Source organism: Chiloscyllium plagiosum, unplaced genomic scaffold, assembly GCF_037043375.1.
Source record: "Chiloscyllium plagiosum isolate Xiang-an unplaced genomic scaffold, Cpla_swu_hap1 HiC_scaffold_22, whole genome shotgun sequence".
Classification (NCBI taxonomy): domain Eukaryota; kingdom Metazoa; phylum Chordata; class Chondrichthyes; order Orectolobiformes; family Hemiscylliidae; genus Chiloscyllium; species Chiloscyllium plagiosum.
Window position 1 is genome coordinate 65250464 of NW_028270160.1, and position 13658 is coordinate 65264121.

The following is a 13658-nucleotide window of genomic DNA, read 5'->3' on the forward strand; positions in this document are numbered from 1 at the left end:
CCTCCACCACTTCCTCTGGCAGCTCATTCCAAACAAGTACTACCCTCTGTGAAAACGTTGCCCCTTAGGTCTCTTTTATATCCTTCCCCTCTCACCCTAAACCTATGCCCTTTAGTTCTGGACTCCCCTACCCCAGGGGGTGTCTATTTATCCTATCCATGCCCCTCAGCATTCTGGGTAATCCAAGATGAAGGATGGGAAAAATTCTGGCTGTTAACAGGCTGTTCCTTTTTGAAGTATTTTAGGTGTTGGAGGTGATTTCCTTGAATTCTTGGAGCAGCAATTATTGTTTTATATGCTGTTGCATTGTTTTGGAATTTTGGAGGAAAAAAGTCAAAATAACGGCACTTTTAAAAGGGTGAGGGACAGACAAAGGCAACACATGGTCAGTGAAGGAGAGAGAGAAAGAAACCCACACTGCTAACTGCCACAGCAGTGGACCTGCCCAGCTACTGCCTTTGCTGTTGAATCAATGTATTGCTGGACATTGGAGTGCATCCAGGAAAATTAACAAACAAGTGAAATTCAGAACTGATCTTGGAGGAACCTTTTTGGGTGTGGTCACAGCACAGAAACAGATAAGTGAATAGTTTTACCTGTGGCCTTTCTGTAAGTCTGCAGTAGTGAGTAGAGTGGGTTCTTTCTTGACTTTGTTTGAGATATGTCTGTTGATTAAGCTTAAAAATATAAGCCATAAGTATTAAGTTAGCCTGGAACAGTGTTTTGTAGAGGAATAAGATGGTGCTGTTTTCTGGGGCTGCAGATTGAAAGAAGCAAAATGACTATATAATGTGTTTTCTATCTATAACTCATACAGAATGAATTTCTTTTTAAATAGGACAATTCCCCAGAAGGTCAGAGTATTGAGTACAGGAGTTGGGAGGTCATGCTGTGGCTGTACAGGACATTGGTTAGGCCACTGTTGGAATATTGTGTGCAATTCTGGTCTCCTTCCTATTGGAAAGATGTTGTGAAACATGAAAGGGTTCAGAAAAGATTTACAAGGATGTTGCCAGGGTTGGAGGATTTGAGCTATAGGGAGAGGCTGAACAGGATGGGACTGTTTTCCCTGGAGCGTCGGAGGCTGAGGGGTGACCTTATAGAGGTCTACAAAATTATGAGGGGCATGGATAGGGTAAATAGACAAATTCTTTTCCCTGGGTTGGGGGAGTCCAGAACTAGAGGGCATAGGTTTAGGGTGAGAGGGGAAAGATATAAAAGAGACCTAAGGGGCAACTTTTTCACGCAGAGGGTGATACATGTATGGAATGAGCTGCCAGAGGATATGGTGGAGGCTGATACAATTGCAACATTTAAGAGGCATTTGGATGGGTATATGAATAGGAAGGGTTTGGAGGGATATGGGCCTGGTGCTGGCAGATGGGACTAGATTGGGTTGGGATATCTGGTCGGCATGGACAGGTTGGACTGAAGGGTCTGTTTCCATGCTGTACATCTCTATGACTCTAAATAGCAATGTAAAGGGAAAACAATTTTTATCGGTTTTTTTTCATAAGCAGTATTCAGATTCTTAACTGCCAAACTTAATATGTGCAAATAATAATGGAATGTAGAATTAACAAGATTATTGCCACAAGAATTGTAGATACATAGAATCCCAACAGTGTGGAAAGAAACCATTTGACCCTTCAATTCTGCACAGACACTCTGAAGAGTATCCCTACCTTGTGCCTGCAGCCCCACATTTACCATGGCTAATCCATCTAGCCTACACATCCCTGAACTCTATAGACAATTTAGCATGGCCAGTCCTCCTAACCTGCAAATCTTTTGTTTGTGGGAGGAAGCTAGAGCCCCTGATGGAAAAGTACACAAACAAGGGAAAATGTACAAACTCCACACGAACAGTCCCCCGAGGCTGGAATCGAACCTCGGTCCTTCGTGCTTGTAAGGCAGCAATGCTAACCATTGTGCCGAAGGAGAAGGGGTTCAAACAGGGAATGCAGAGGCAGATTTTTTAAAAGTGTCAGATTGGTAAAATATGCAGAGTGCTTTTCACAGGGTTTGATATATTGGAGTCTATCTTACTCCATGCCTGGTGAGAAAAGATGAGAATTGAGTGAAGCGTATGGGCATTTGTCTTGACTTGAGTGAGTGGGCTAGAAACAGAAAATAAGTGCAGAAGCAGGCTATTCGGCCTTTTGAGCCTGCACCACCATTCAACATGGCTGATCATGCAATTTCAGTTGCACTTTCTGTCCGCCCCGTCGTCATCCTGGCTGCAGGGGCCACATCTAGCTCCCTCTTGAATAAATCTAATGAACTGGTTCCTCACCTTGGTCCGAATGGCTTACACCTTATGCTTAGACTGTGAGCCCTACTTCTGAACTTAGCTAACATTGGGAATATTCTTCTCGCACCTAGCCTGTCCAGTCCGATCAGGATTTTAAGGTGGTGGAAATTGACTGTAAGATGGAGCATAAGCAGACAAGACCATGAAAAGGCAGTGATTTTGTATTCAGAACTCTGGCTTAAAAAATATGGTTGAACTAATTGACTCTCAACTCAAGTCATAATATTGTTATTGGAAGTCGAGCAGAATGCCCAGGTCAGGCTGATCAGGGTCATGGGATCATGTTAGGAATTTTGTGTTGCATTGAAAACGGTTTTCCTACAGTATGCCATTGCTTAGGGTAAATTTATCTTAAATACCTGCACATGTTCATCGACCTGAAACGTTAACACTATTTTGTTTCCATAGTCCTGCTGAGCTCCTCCAGTGTTTTTGTTTTAATTGTAAAAATTGGGGGCAATTTGCAGCTCAAGTGAGAGATGATTTGCTAAGTCTGTCTAAAATTATGATAGGACAGAAAAGGGTTTTTTCTAGTGACTGAGTAGCCTCCAATAGTGTTGATTAAATGCAAGAAATTTAGAACACAGTGAAACTTTTAAATAAGGAGAGGGTTGTGAGGCTGAGGAATAAAGTGTCACAGCTCTCTGGGCTTGTGCCCTGGTAATCAAGCCCACTATTCTGAGTTGTCACACATGTGCAAAGATATAGTTAAAGCAATCCAAAGTCTCCAATTTATCAGACTGACAAACTCTGGCTAAAAGAAAGTACTTACCAGGTTTCTGTACTTAATTTAAATTGTCTTTAACCAATGGTCATTGGGAAATATGAATTGCTAACTTATAATTTTCTGTAGGTTAAACTCCACTCCTTTTTAGATATCACCTACATTCATAATCAGACAGGCACATCATTAATATTTAGAGATAATTGTTTGACTGGTGCAGATTAAAGATTTTCAGCTCTGTAGAGCGCTATGACTATAAAAAAGGAAAAGATTTGTTAGCACCAGTGTAGACTACAAGATCGGTTGTTTTGTTTGGTTTAGTTTTGATTGTTTACGCACTGATCTGCTCTTTCATTCACTGGTTGAGAATTCATCATTCAGTGTTTCTGGAGCTATTTTATTTCCCCTTCAACAGTAAATTTGCAGAAGATGATGAGTGGAAGACAACTTGCTGGTACTTACACATGAATGAGATAGAGATTTTTTTGAAGCTTTGCTTGACTGACTGATCATTTAGTCAGGACCCAATCAAAACATTGTTGCTAAGCAGTTGTACCTTAGTTCAGAACCTATTGACTCCATCATATCTGCTTCTGCTCTCACTATTTCAAGAAAATGCAACTGTGAATACAAATACATACGTACAGCCAACCGTACAACATTCAAACAGATCCTTCGGCCCAATTCATCCATACCGACCAATTTCCTAAACTGAACTAGTCCCATTTGTCAGCATTTGACCCACATCCCACTAAACCATTCCTATTCATGTAACTGTCCAAATGTCTTTTAAATGTTGTCATTGTACTTGCCTCTACCACTTCCTCTGGAAGCTTGTTCCATATATGCACCCCCCTCAGACACAATATGTTGCAGTAAACATGACTTTTAAAACTGCAGCCATCCCTTTACTCCTTCTTGGTCCGCAATCGAAAAATGAAAATAATTTTAAACTGTTGTTTCCAAGATTGTTTATAATTGAAGGTGAGGCCCTGAGTGTGTGTAAGAATACTTTGGTCAGGATACTTTTGAAGGATAAGGGCACAAAGGAATAAAAACCAAAGATGCTGGAAATACTTGAGTTAGGTAGCCTCGGGAGATAAACTGTTCACATTTTGGTTTGATTACCTTTCAAAATAATGAGGTTTTGACAAAATTGAAAAGAGGCAGAGAGGTTAAGGAACAAAATGGAATGTCTGTATTTGGCTGCGAGATAAGAGATGAAATGATAAAAGGTTTTGTGGCAACACAGGATGTAAATGACTGGTTACAAGAGCAGGTCATAGTCTGGGAATACTGTAGTGAGTAAGTTACCTCCTGACTTCCCAAAGTCTGTCCAGGGTCCACAAGGCTGAAGCCAGGAGTGTGATGGAATATTCCCCACTTGCCTGGATGAGTGCATGCCCAAAGCACCATTGACAGGGTCCAGGACTCAGCTGTTTGATTGGCACTGCACCTACTTCACCAAGGCTCAACTGTGTACAATCTATAAGTGCTGTTGAACGATAATTCAACAGCACTTTCCAAATGCAGGACTAGTTCTATGTAGAAAGACAAATGGCAGATACATTGGAACATTACCATTGCAAGTTCCCTTTCAAGCTACTCACCATCTTGACTTGGAAATATTTTGCTTTTCCTTCAGCAGTGTTTGATCAAAATGCTGGAATTCCCTCCCTCATGCATTGTGGCTGTAACTACAGTATATGAACTGAAGAGGTTCAAAGAAATAGCTTACTCAACGGCAACTAGGGACAGTCAGTGAATGCTGACCAACCAATGATGTCCACATTCTTTGAGTGAATTTTCAAAAAAACTGAAGGAAGTAGAAGTAAATTGCTGTATCACTTGGAAAGTATATTTTAGGCATGGTGATGAGAAAGAATGGGGTCAAGGTCAATGCTGCATCTCCGGTACACTCACTGCTGCCAAAGGAAAGGGATATGGGGGTGACTGTGAAGTGGACCAGGAAGGAACTTCATTTAAGAATACTGAAAGGAAAAGATGCATTTGGTGATGGCATCACATTCCGTTAAACATTATCTGAAAGCGTTGATGCTCAGGTGTTAGCTGAAGGCATCTCTAACACTTGGGCATTTGCTTCTTGGAGGGAGCATGGATCTTTTGACCTTTCGTACATCAGCTGGGGGAGGTTGTTGATTCTCAAGCATTAGTTGGGGTTCAGGGGATGTTGTTGATAATAACTCGAGTTGGCAGTGGCTATTGATACACTGCAAAAATGAAATTGCTAAGCTTTGCACATTTGATAAGTGGACTGTGTGTTTCTTTTACCCATGGTAGGTTGCTGTTGATACAAAAGAGAAGAATTAATTTTTTTAACACTGAAAATGCACATGCAAATTCAAGTGTGCATTGTCTGAGACTTTCTGGAAAAGCTTGAAAACTGGATTTTTTTGGCTCAACGCTTCCAAAATGTGCTCCAAGTGGACAAGAACCCCATCCCCTGATTAGAATTATCTCGTAGATTAAATTCACAATTAACTATTGCTGCCAATTACCTCTTCCATTTCGCACTCTGCATACCCCTGGGTTGTTTCAGTGAATATATTAATACAATTCTTTGCATCTACTTTTCAGTTCAACAGTTGGCAGTCTGCAAGGCAGAGTTGACTCACTTGAGAAGGCAAACTCTAAATTAATTGAAGAGGTATTGCTTCTAAGTTTGTTTCTTTAATATCCTCTAATGTTTAAGTGCTTTCAGTCACTTTCAGACTTATTTTACATTTTAAGCAGTGAATATTTTGAACTGATTATTATTAACCTTTTGGAGTGCTGATATTTATAAAGCATTGAGAAGAGTTCAGTTCTCATCATTGAGCCCCATCATTTTGTGACTGTAGACATTTGCTGGGCACAATGACACCCTAATGCAGTCTGTTCCATTCTGTGATTACTTATACACCAAGATTACTTCATGTGGTGGAGACCAACTCTACTTGAGGATTACTCCAGAAGTCATGCTGGTGCTGTGTTGGCTTTATTCCGTTAGAGTCCAGGTGTAATGCTGTTATATTGCACACCTCTACACAAAGCTCACAGGTTCAAATAGAAGTGAAGATCTCACAGATATATTGTGCTGGAATTGGACAAATGTCAGGTCTGCTTGTACACACCGTTTTAAAGAGCTATTGACACTGTGTGAGGAAAATGAGTGTGATGGTCTCTAGCTACAGTCTGATGGTGGTCAACTGGCAAGTTGAGCAGAACAGTGGCAGATAGAATTTCATCCCAATAAGTACAGTTTGGGAGGTCTAATAAGAGAAGGATGTATACAATGAATGCTCCCTAAGGGAGTATGGAGGATCAAAGGAATCTCTGTGTATAAGTTCATAGATCTCTGAAGGTGACAGCACAGGTTAAGACAGAGTGATGATGAAGGCATATGGAATGCTTGCCTTCATTAAACAAGAGTGTTCAATATCAGAGCACGGAAGCCTTGTTACAACTTTATAAGACGTTGGTTAGGCCGCAGTTGGAATACTGTGTGCACTTCTGGTCACTACACGATTAGAAGGATATGATCATACTGGAGAGTATAAAAGGAGATTCACCAGGATGTGGCCTGGGATGAAAAGTCTGTTATGAGGAGACACTGGATAATCTGGGTTTGTATTCCTTGTCACAGAGGAGGCTGAGGCATACAATCTGATTGAGGCATACAAAATTGGGAGGCAAGGTGTAGATCAGGAAAATCTTTTCCTCATGGCAGATGTATCTAAGATCAGAGGGTGTGAGTTTAAGCTGAGGAAGCAGCTTAGAGGAGCATGAGAAGTATGGAACGTGGTGGAGGCAGATACTCTCTCAGCATTTGAAATGACAGGGCATATTCGGCAATGGACCATGTGCAGGTAAATGGGATCAGTATAGTTTGGATTTCCTTGGTTGGTGCAGATATGCTGGGCTAAGGGGCCTGTTCCTATGCTGTACAACTGAATAGGAATGCAAGGTGATGCTATGTACTTTCAATACACAAATATAAATAGCAAGTTGTGCTGAATTCTAGCTCTCTGTTGCTCTTTTCCTCCTAGTTGGCAATCGCTAAAAACAGCATAATTCGATTGCAAGAAGAAAACGTTCAGTTTCGCAATGAAAATATCCAAATGTTAATGAAGACCCAGCAACATCTGGAGGTGTGTGTGTGTGTGTGGGCTCCAGACTGTCCAAGTGTTGCTTCAAAGATTCTCAAAAACAACTAAAATTAAAATGCAAAACCTGTCCCAGCTTCGCCTCCCTCTCTTTAACCATACCCATTAAAACCTTCCTACCTTTCCTTTTTGAATTATATTTCCCCATATCCTCTCTCACTTCCTCTCTCCCACATCTGCCAAAGCTTGACTCGTACTATACCCTCTTACTCATTATATCCAGGCCCCCCTCCTATGTGAATTCTGTCAATCATTTCTCCTTTGGCCCTTCTACCAGCAACCCCTTCCACGCTATAACTGAGTCCTCTTTCTCCAAACCCTTTAGATTAGATTACTTACAGTGTGGAAACAGGCCCTTCGGCCCAACAAGTCCACACTGACCCGCCGAAGCGCAACCCACCCATACCCCTACATTTACCCCTTTAACCTAACACTACGGGCAATTTTAGCGTGGCCAATTCACCTGACCCGCACATCTTTGTGACTGTGGGAGGAAACCGGAGCACCCGGAGGAAACCCACGCAGACACGGGGAGAATGTGCAAACTCCACACAGTCAGTCGCCTGAGTCGGGAATTGAACCCGGGTCTCTGGCGCTGTGAAGCAGCAGTGCTAACCACTGTGCCACCGTGCCGCCCACTCCTCTTTTTAGTCAATCCTCTTTTTTTTTAACCCCCCCAGTCTTCCCTCCTGTCCTTTACAGGTGAAGTGTGCTTGAGTAGGGAAAGAAACAGATAATATATATGAATGAAAGCAAGTGTAGGAGTTAGGCTTGTGAAGCATGGTGAGAGAATGTATGTTTGATAATGACATTGCTTGCATGACCTGTTAACGCTGGCTGATGTGAATACTGACTATCAAGCGAAATATCAGTTTGTTTGCTACCTCTGCCCTGCATTACAAAGAAAATTGCCACTGCACTACCACTGATTTGAGGAGGAATAAATTTAGTTTGTGTGCAGTTGCAGGAAGGGAGGGACTGGGCAGAAGTCTATCCTTTTCCATCTGTATTCTTGCATCTACCTGTTGTTACTGCATTTATGTCTCACAGAAGGTATTATCTATTTAGCTGGTGAAACTGGATGTGTCTGCGGAGCTGGAGACCTACAAGGGCACTCGACAGGGACTAGATGACATGTTCACTGAGGCGCGGAGACAGCTGAGAGAAGAGTCACGTATGCGCCAGGTGTGTGACCTTTGCTGATTGCCTTTCATGTAGTAGTTTCCTCTAGACGGTGATTGTGTTGAATTCCCACAGTAATGACAGGTCACTGTGACAATGTTTTCACGTTAAGGTTATTTAGTCCTGGGTTTTTGTTGAAGAGAGGTTGTAAAGGCAGGAGTGCTAAAGTAGTTACAGAGACTGCCTGTGTCAGTAGGTTAACAGGGCTTTTTTTTTTAAAGCAGTTATAACAATGGAAGGGGAGTGGCCAGTTCTCCCAGATCAGGCTTTCTAGTGTTTTAGCAGTAGAAGCTGTTTGGCTCCCAGGAGGATCGCAAGCATCAATAAATGATTCCTAACTGTGAATTTCTCTGAAATCTCCCTTGATGTTTTTTCCTCCTGGATTGGAAAACTGCACGCAAGACTCTGTCTGAATTTACCTTTTTGCCAAGGGATGTGTTGATGGAACAGTTAATTAGTACTAGGTACTGTATCTATTACTCAGTTAAGTTTCCCAAGTCTTACCAAATCGTATTAATGTGGGAAGGAATGTTATAATCTAGGTGGGATTGGGAAAAGGTTAGGGTGGCTATGACTGATGGTGAAAAGGACAGAGGAGGAAATGTACTTGGGCCAGAGATATGAGTGGAGTATAGAACCCAGAATTCTCTCAATTTAGGATAGAGAGCTTGAGGATTTCATTGACCTTTTGACGTGAAGGCTTTGTTTGCTGTCACTGCCACTGTAACTGCAGGGCACCCATTCACTACACATGTAAGTTCTGCCATTAGAAGTTGTACTTTTGAATAGAAAAATATGCTTTATGACACATGACTTCGAGGAAAGAAGCAAATGTACCTTAGTCAGATTTGCAGAATTTGCTAAAATAGTTTGAAAGGCAGGTTTCAAGAGGGATGCAAGTAGTTTACAGAGAAATGTTGATAGGTTAAGTGAATGGTCAAAAAGTTAGCAAATAGAGTGTAATGTTGGAAAATGCCAAATTGTTTATTTTGGAAGAAAGTACAAAAGAACAGTGTTTAAATGGAGAAAACTGCAGTGAGCTACAAAACAAATGAACTTGGGGATACTTGTGCATGAAACATGAGCACAGGTGCAGCAGGTAATCAGAAAGGCCCTCCTTTCAAATGGGTTGGTGTATAAAAGGGAAGTCTTACTGCAGGTGTACAAGGTACTGATGAGACTACATCAGCAGTACTATGAGCAGTATTAGTCCCTTCACTTTAAAGAAAGATATTGTTTCATTGAAAGCCATTCAGAGACATTCACTAGGATGATCCCTGGTATGGAGTGATTGTCTAGCACCAAAGGGTGCTAGACAGAATAAAAGGGTGCCAATTTAAGGCTGAGATGAAGATGAATTTCTTCTAAGTGTTGGGAGTCTTTGGAACTGCTTGCCAGAGAGAGCTGTGGGTGCAGAGAACTTTGTGCTGAGAGGAATTTTGATCAGTAGGGGAATCGAGGGTCATGGGGAAAGGGCAGGGAAGGGAATTGAGGAATGCCAGTTCAGCCATGATCTAATTGAATTGCAGAGCAGGCTCTGAGTGGAATTGCCTACTTCTGTTTCAGTTTCTTATGTGATTTGAATTGGATCCATCAGAATTAGATATAAAATTATTAAATCACTGATTCAGCAACTAAAGGGAGGAGTTATGCGGTGATAATGTTACTCTGCCTAGTAATCCAGAAACCCAGGCTACGATTCTTGGGGCTTTTGTTTGAATGCCACTGTAAAACTTAAATTCAATAAAATGTAGAATTAAAAGCTAACCTAATGGCAACAGCTTAATTAATGTCAATTCTCATAAAGAGAAAAGCTATCTGATATACCAGTGCCCTTTAAGAAAGGAAATCTGCCATCCTTAGCCAATCTGGCCTTCATGTGACTCCAGTCCCACAACAGTGCAGTTGACTATTAAATGCCGTCTGGCCAGATAGAGATGCCCACTTCCCATTAACACATTTAAAAAGAAAATGCACAAGCTGCCCACCATAAGGCTAGTGGAATAGCAATGGAAGTGGGAAACAGAGGGGTGAGAAAGAGGCAGCAATAATGGGTATGTCACTTCTGGGTTCCAGGCGCCCAGTGATGACAGTGGCTTTCTGTTGGAATGTGCTGTTAGGAGGAAAAGTAGCTGTTTCCTGATATCATTCATGAATAGATTACTTTCAATTTAAAGATTAAACCCATGATTCTGAATTTCCCATGCCGGAAGATGTTTCTTACCAATTACCCCCTCAGATCATTCTGACATTCTAAATACATTGACCAGACTATTCTTCAGTTTTCTAAATCAGTAAGAGACAATTTTGGACAACTTTCTAACCCCTTAAGTATTGGTTTAAAAGAAGAATTCTGGTGAATCTGTGCTTTACCCCAGCCAAAAAGACCAAAAAAAAATCTTCCTGAAATGCAGTGTCCATAACTGAATGAGGATTCTTGATTTGTGTCTGAAACGTACAGGGACCAAGGTTTTTTGGATCTGGTAATGTGTAATGAGATAGGATTAAATAATATTAACAATAAAAGATTATCTAGATACCAGTAATATGATTTTTGATTTTAATTTGAAATTGAGAAATTCAGGCATGAGCTAGTGTCTTGCCCTTTAAATGGCCTTTATTTGAGTTTATTGTTATGGACCAGATCAAACCCCCTTCAAATATTTCCAGGAGATAGCTTAAATTTTTTTGTTTAAAGGCAAGTGTAAGGTGCTGTGTTCCAGATGTAATTTGATTGGTTACACTACTTGGCCTTTAGCAAAACACACTTTATTCTTACCCTACAGTTAACATGCAAGCAAAAGGAGGAAGAATTGGTAACTTTAACTCAATCGGAAAACCTCCGGGTGCTCTGGTTTCCTCCTACAGTCCAAAGATGTGCAGGTTAGATGAATTGGCAATGCTAAATTGCCCATAGTGTTCAGGGATATGTAGGTTAGGGGCATTAGTCAAGGGAAATGTAGAGTAATAGAGGGTTGGGGGGGACACTCTTCAGAAGGTCGGTGTGGACTTGTTGGGCCAAGTGGCCTGTTCCCACACTGTGGGGATTCTATGAAAAGAATAATGGAACAGTTGCTGTTTAGTTTTTAAATGATCTGATATAGTAATATATTGGGGCTCAGTTGTCAGGGACCAAGGTTCAGTTCCAGCCTCAGGCAACTGTGTGGAATTTGAGCGCTCTCCCCATGTCCGTGTAGGTTTCCTCCCACAGTCCAAAGATTTGCAAGTTAGGTGAATTGGCCATGCTAAATTGCCGTGGTGTTAGGTAAAGGGGTAAATGTAGGGGAATGGGTCTGGGTGGGTTGCTCTTCAGAGATTCGCTGTGGACACGTTGGACCGAATGGCCAGTTTCCGCAATAGGGGTTCTATGGACTCCTTCGCAAAGGCAAGGAAGATAGATTGTCTCATGTGCAGCTTTTATCCAGTTCAGGAGAAAAGGACAAGAGAGAGAAAACCTCCTGTTTTTTTTGCTCTGGTTGAGAGATGTAACAGCTTCCATGGCCAACTTCAAAATCCCCTAACTACTGAAAGCTAAACTAAACTCCTGGTTCTCTGGGAGCCTGTCTCCATACATGCTGCTTCTACTGTTCCAATTTTTAAATAAATACCCACAGCCTCTCAAGCTGTTTACTTAATTGGCTTGGACAAGGCAGCTTATCACCTGTGGCTCAAAACCTCTCCAAGCAAAATGCACCCTTAAAACCATAGTATCACATTATGAAAACCGAACTGGTAAAAAGTGCCATGGGAAAAATGATTTAAACAATCATAGTGCATTCAAGCAGAGTCATCATGGGTTTTGTGAATGGGATATTGTTTTTAAAATGTAATTGTTCTTTAGGCGTGTACAAAGTTGGTTGATCTTCTTCCCATCTCCCTGCCCCATGCTGTTATCCCCATTATTCCGTGGCTCCTCCCTCCCTCTCTTTTCTGGCATCCCACCACCACCACAATCTCCCTCTTATGTTCTTTCCTCGCTTAACATCACCTCTCCTTCCTTGAATTTTCTTCGCTGTCCCCTTTGCTTCTGTCCCCTGTTTCTTGTGGGTGAATGGTGACATAGCTGTGGCTTTTTTTATTGCTTGGCAGGATGTAGAGTGTGACCTTTTGGTACAGATTAACATGAAGCAGGAGATGGAGCTGGCCATGAAACTGCTGGAGAAGGATATCCATGAGAAGCAGGATGCACTGATAAGCCTTCGGCACCAGCTTGAGGAGGTGAAAGCTATTAACGTGGAGATGTTTCAGAAGCTCAAAGTAAGTAGCTTTGTGCCATGTGTTGATTTCCAACGTGTGAAATTAAAAACACTTTGAAAACAAATACTGAGATGACCAATTGCTGTTGAAGTAAAGCTCTCTTGCATGCAATCTAGTCTTGAGGTTAAGTAGGTACTTCAACCTCATTCTCGTGAATGTAGAAAGTAGAAATTACTCAGAGGGTCCAGCTATCATTCTAGTAAATCTGTTTCTTCTTTCAAGGTCAATATATTCACCCCAGGGTAGTTCTCTGAACTGCTTGCAATAGTCAGGATCTGTAGATGCAATCTTAACATGGTTTTATATAGCTGCAGCATAAATTCTATGGAAATGTGTTCCATTTCTTCCGATAGGCCTGAATTATTTTCTGCACCCCGTTCATGGAGTTTTAATGATCTTGTACTTTTTCATGATTTAGAAAGTACTCTGTCTGTCCTATTTAAGTCCAAAGTGTTTACCCATATTAAAATCCATTCATTACATGCTCATTTATTTACTATAATCAGTGTGTCCAACAAGTTTTATGTTTCTACCCATATTCCTATTTTTATTATTCATTCATGGGATGAGGACATTGCTGGTGGTTTCCCTAAGGTAGTGGTGAACTGCTACAGTCAATTTGCTGTAAGTGGATCTATCATACCATTACAGAACATATTTCAGGATTTTGATTTCCATGAAACTGAAAGAATGTCGCAATGTTTCGAAGTCGGGGCAGTAAGTGGCTTGGTGGGGAACTTGTAGATGGTGGTGTTTCCGTATGTCACCTTGTCCTTCTAGATGATATTCGTTGTGTGTTTTGAAGGTGTTGTCTAAGGAACCTCGGTGAAATTCTGCACTGCTTCCTGTAGATGAGTGTTGATGGTGGAGGGAATGCAGGTTTGTGGATGTGATTCCAGTCAAGTGGTTGCTTTGTCTTGGGTGGTTTCAAGCTGCTTGAGTGGTGTAGAATCTACACTTATCCAGGCAAGTGGGGAGTATTCCATCTCACTCCAGACTTCTTGTAGAGAGCAAC

General features: G+C 41.5%; 1 protein-coding gene across 3 annotated transcripts in view; it reads left to right on the top strand.

Moving 5' to 3' along the window:
- The window catches only part of rufy2 (RUN and FYVE domain containing 2), a 93308-nt gene that overhangs the window by 28686 nt on the left and 50964 nt on the right, over positions 1 to 13658 (top strand). For all 3 annotated transcript variants that reach the window (XM_043712253.2, XM_043712251.2, XM_043712252.2), the window contains 4 exons: positions 5637 to 5706; positions 7088 to 7189; positions 8273 to 8389; positions 12476 to 12643. In XM_043712253.2, the coding sequence (XP_043568188.2) occupies positions 5637 to 5706; positions 7088 to 7189; positions 8273 to 8389; positions 12476 to 12643 (457 nt within the window). The remainder of the gene's footprint in view (positions 1 to 5636; positions 5707 to 7087; positions 7190 to 8272; positions 8390 to 12475; positions 12644 to 13658) is intronic.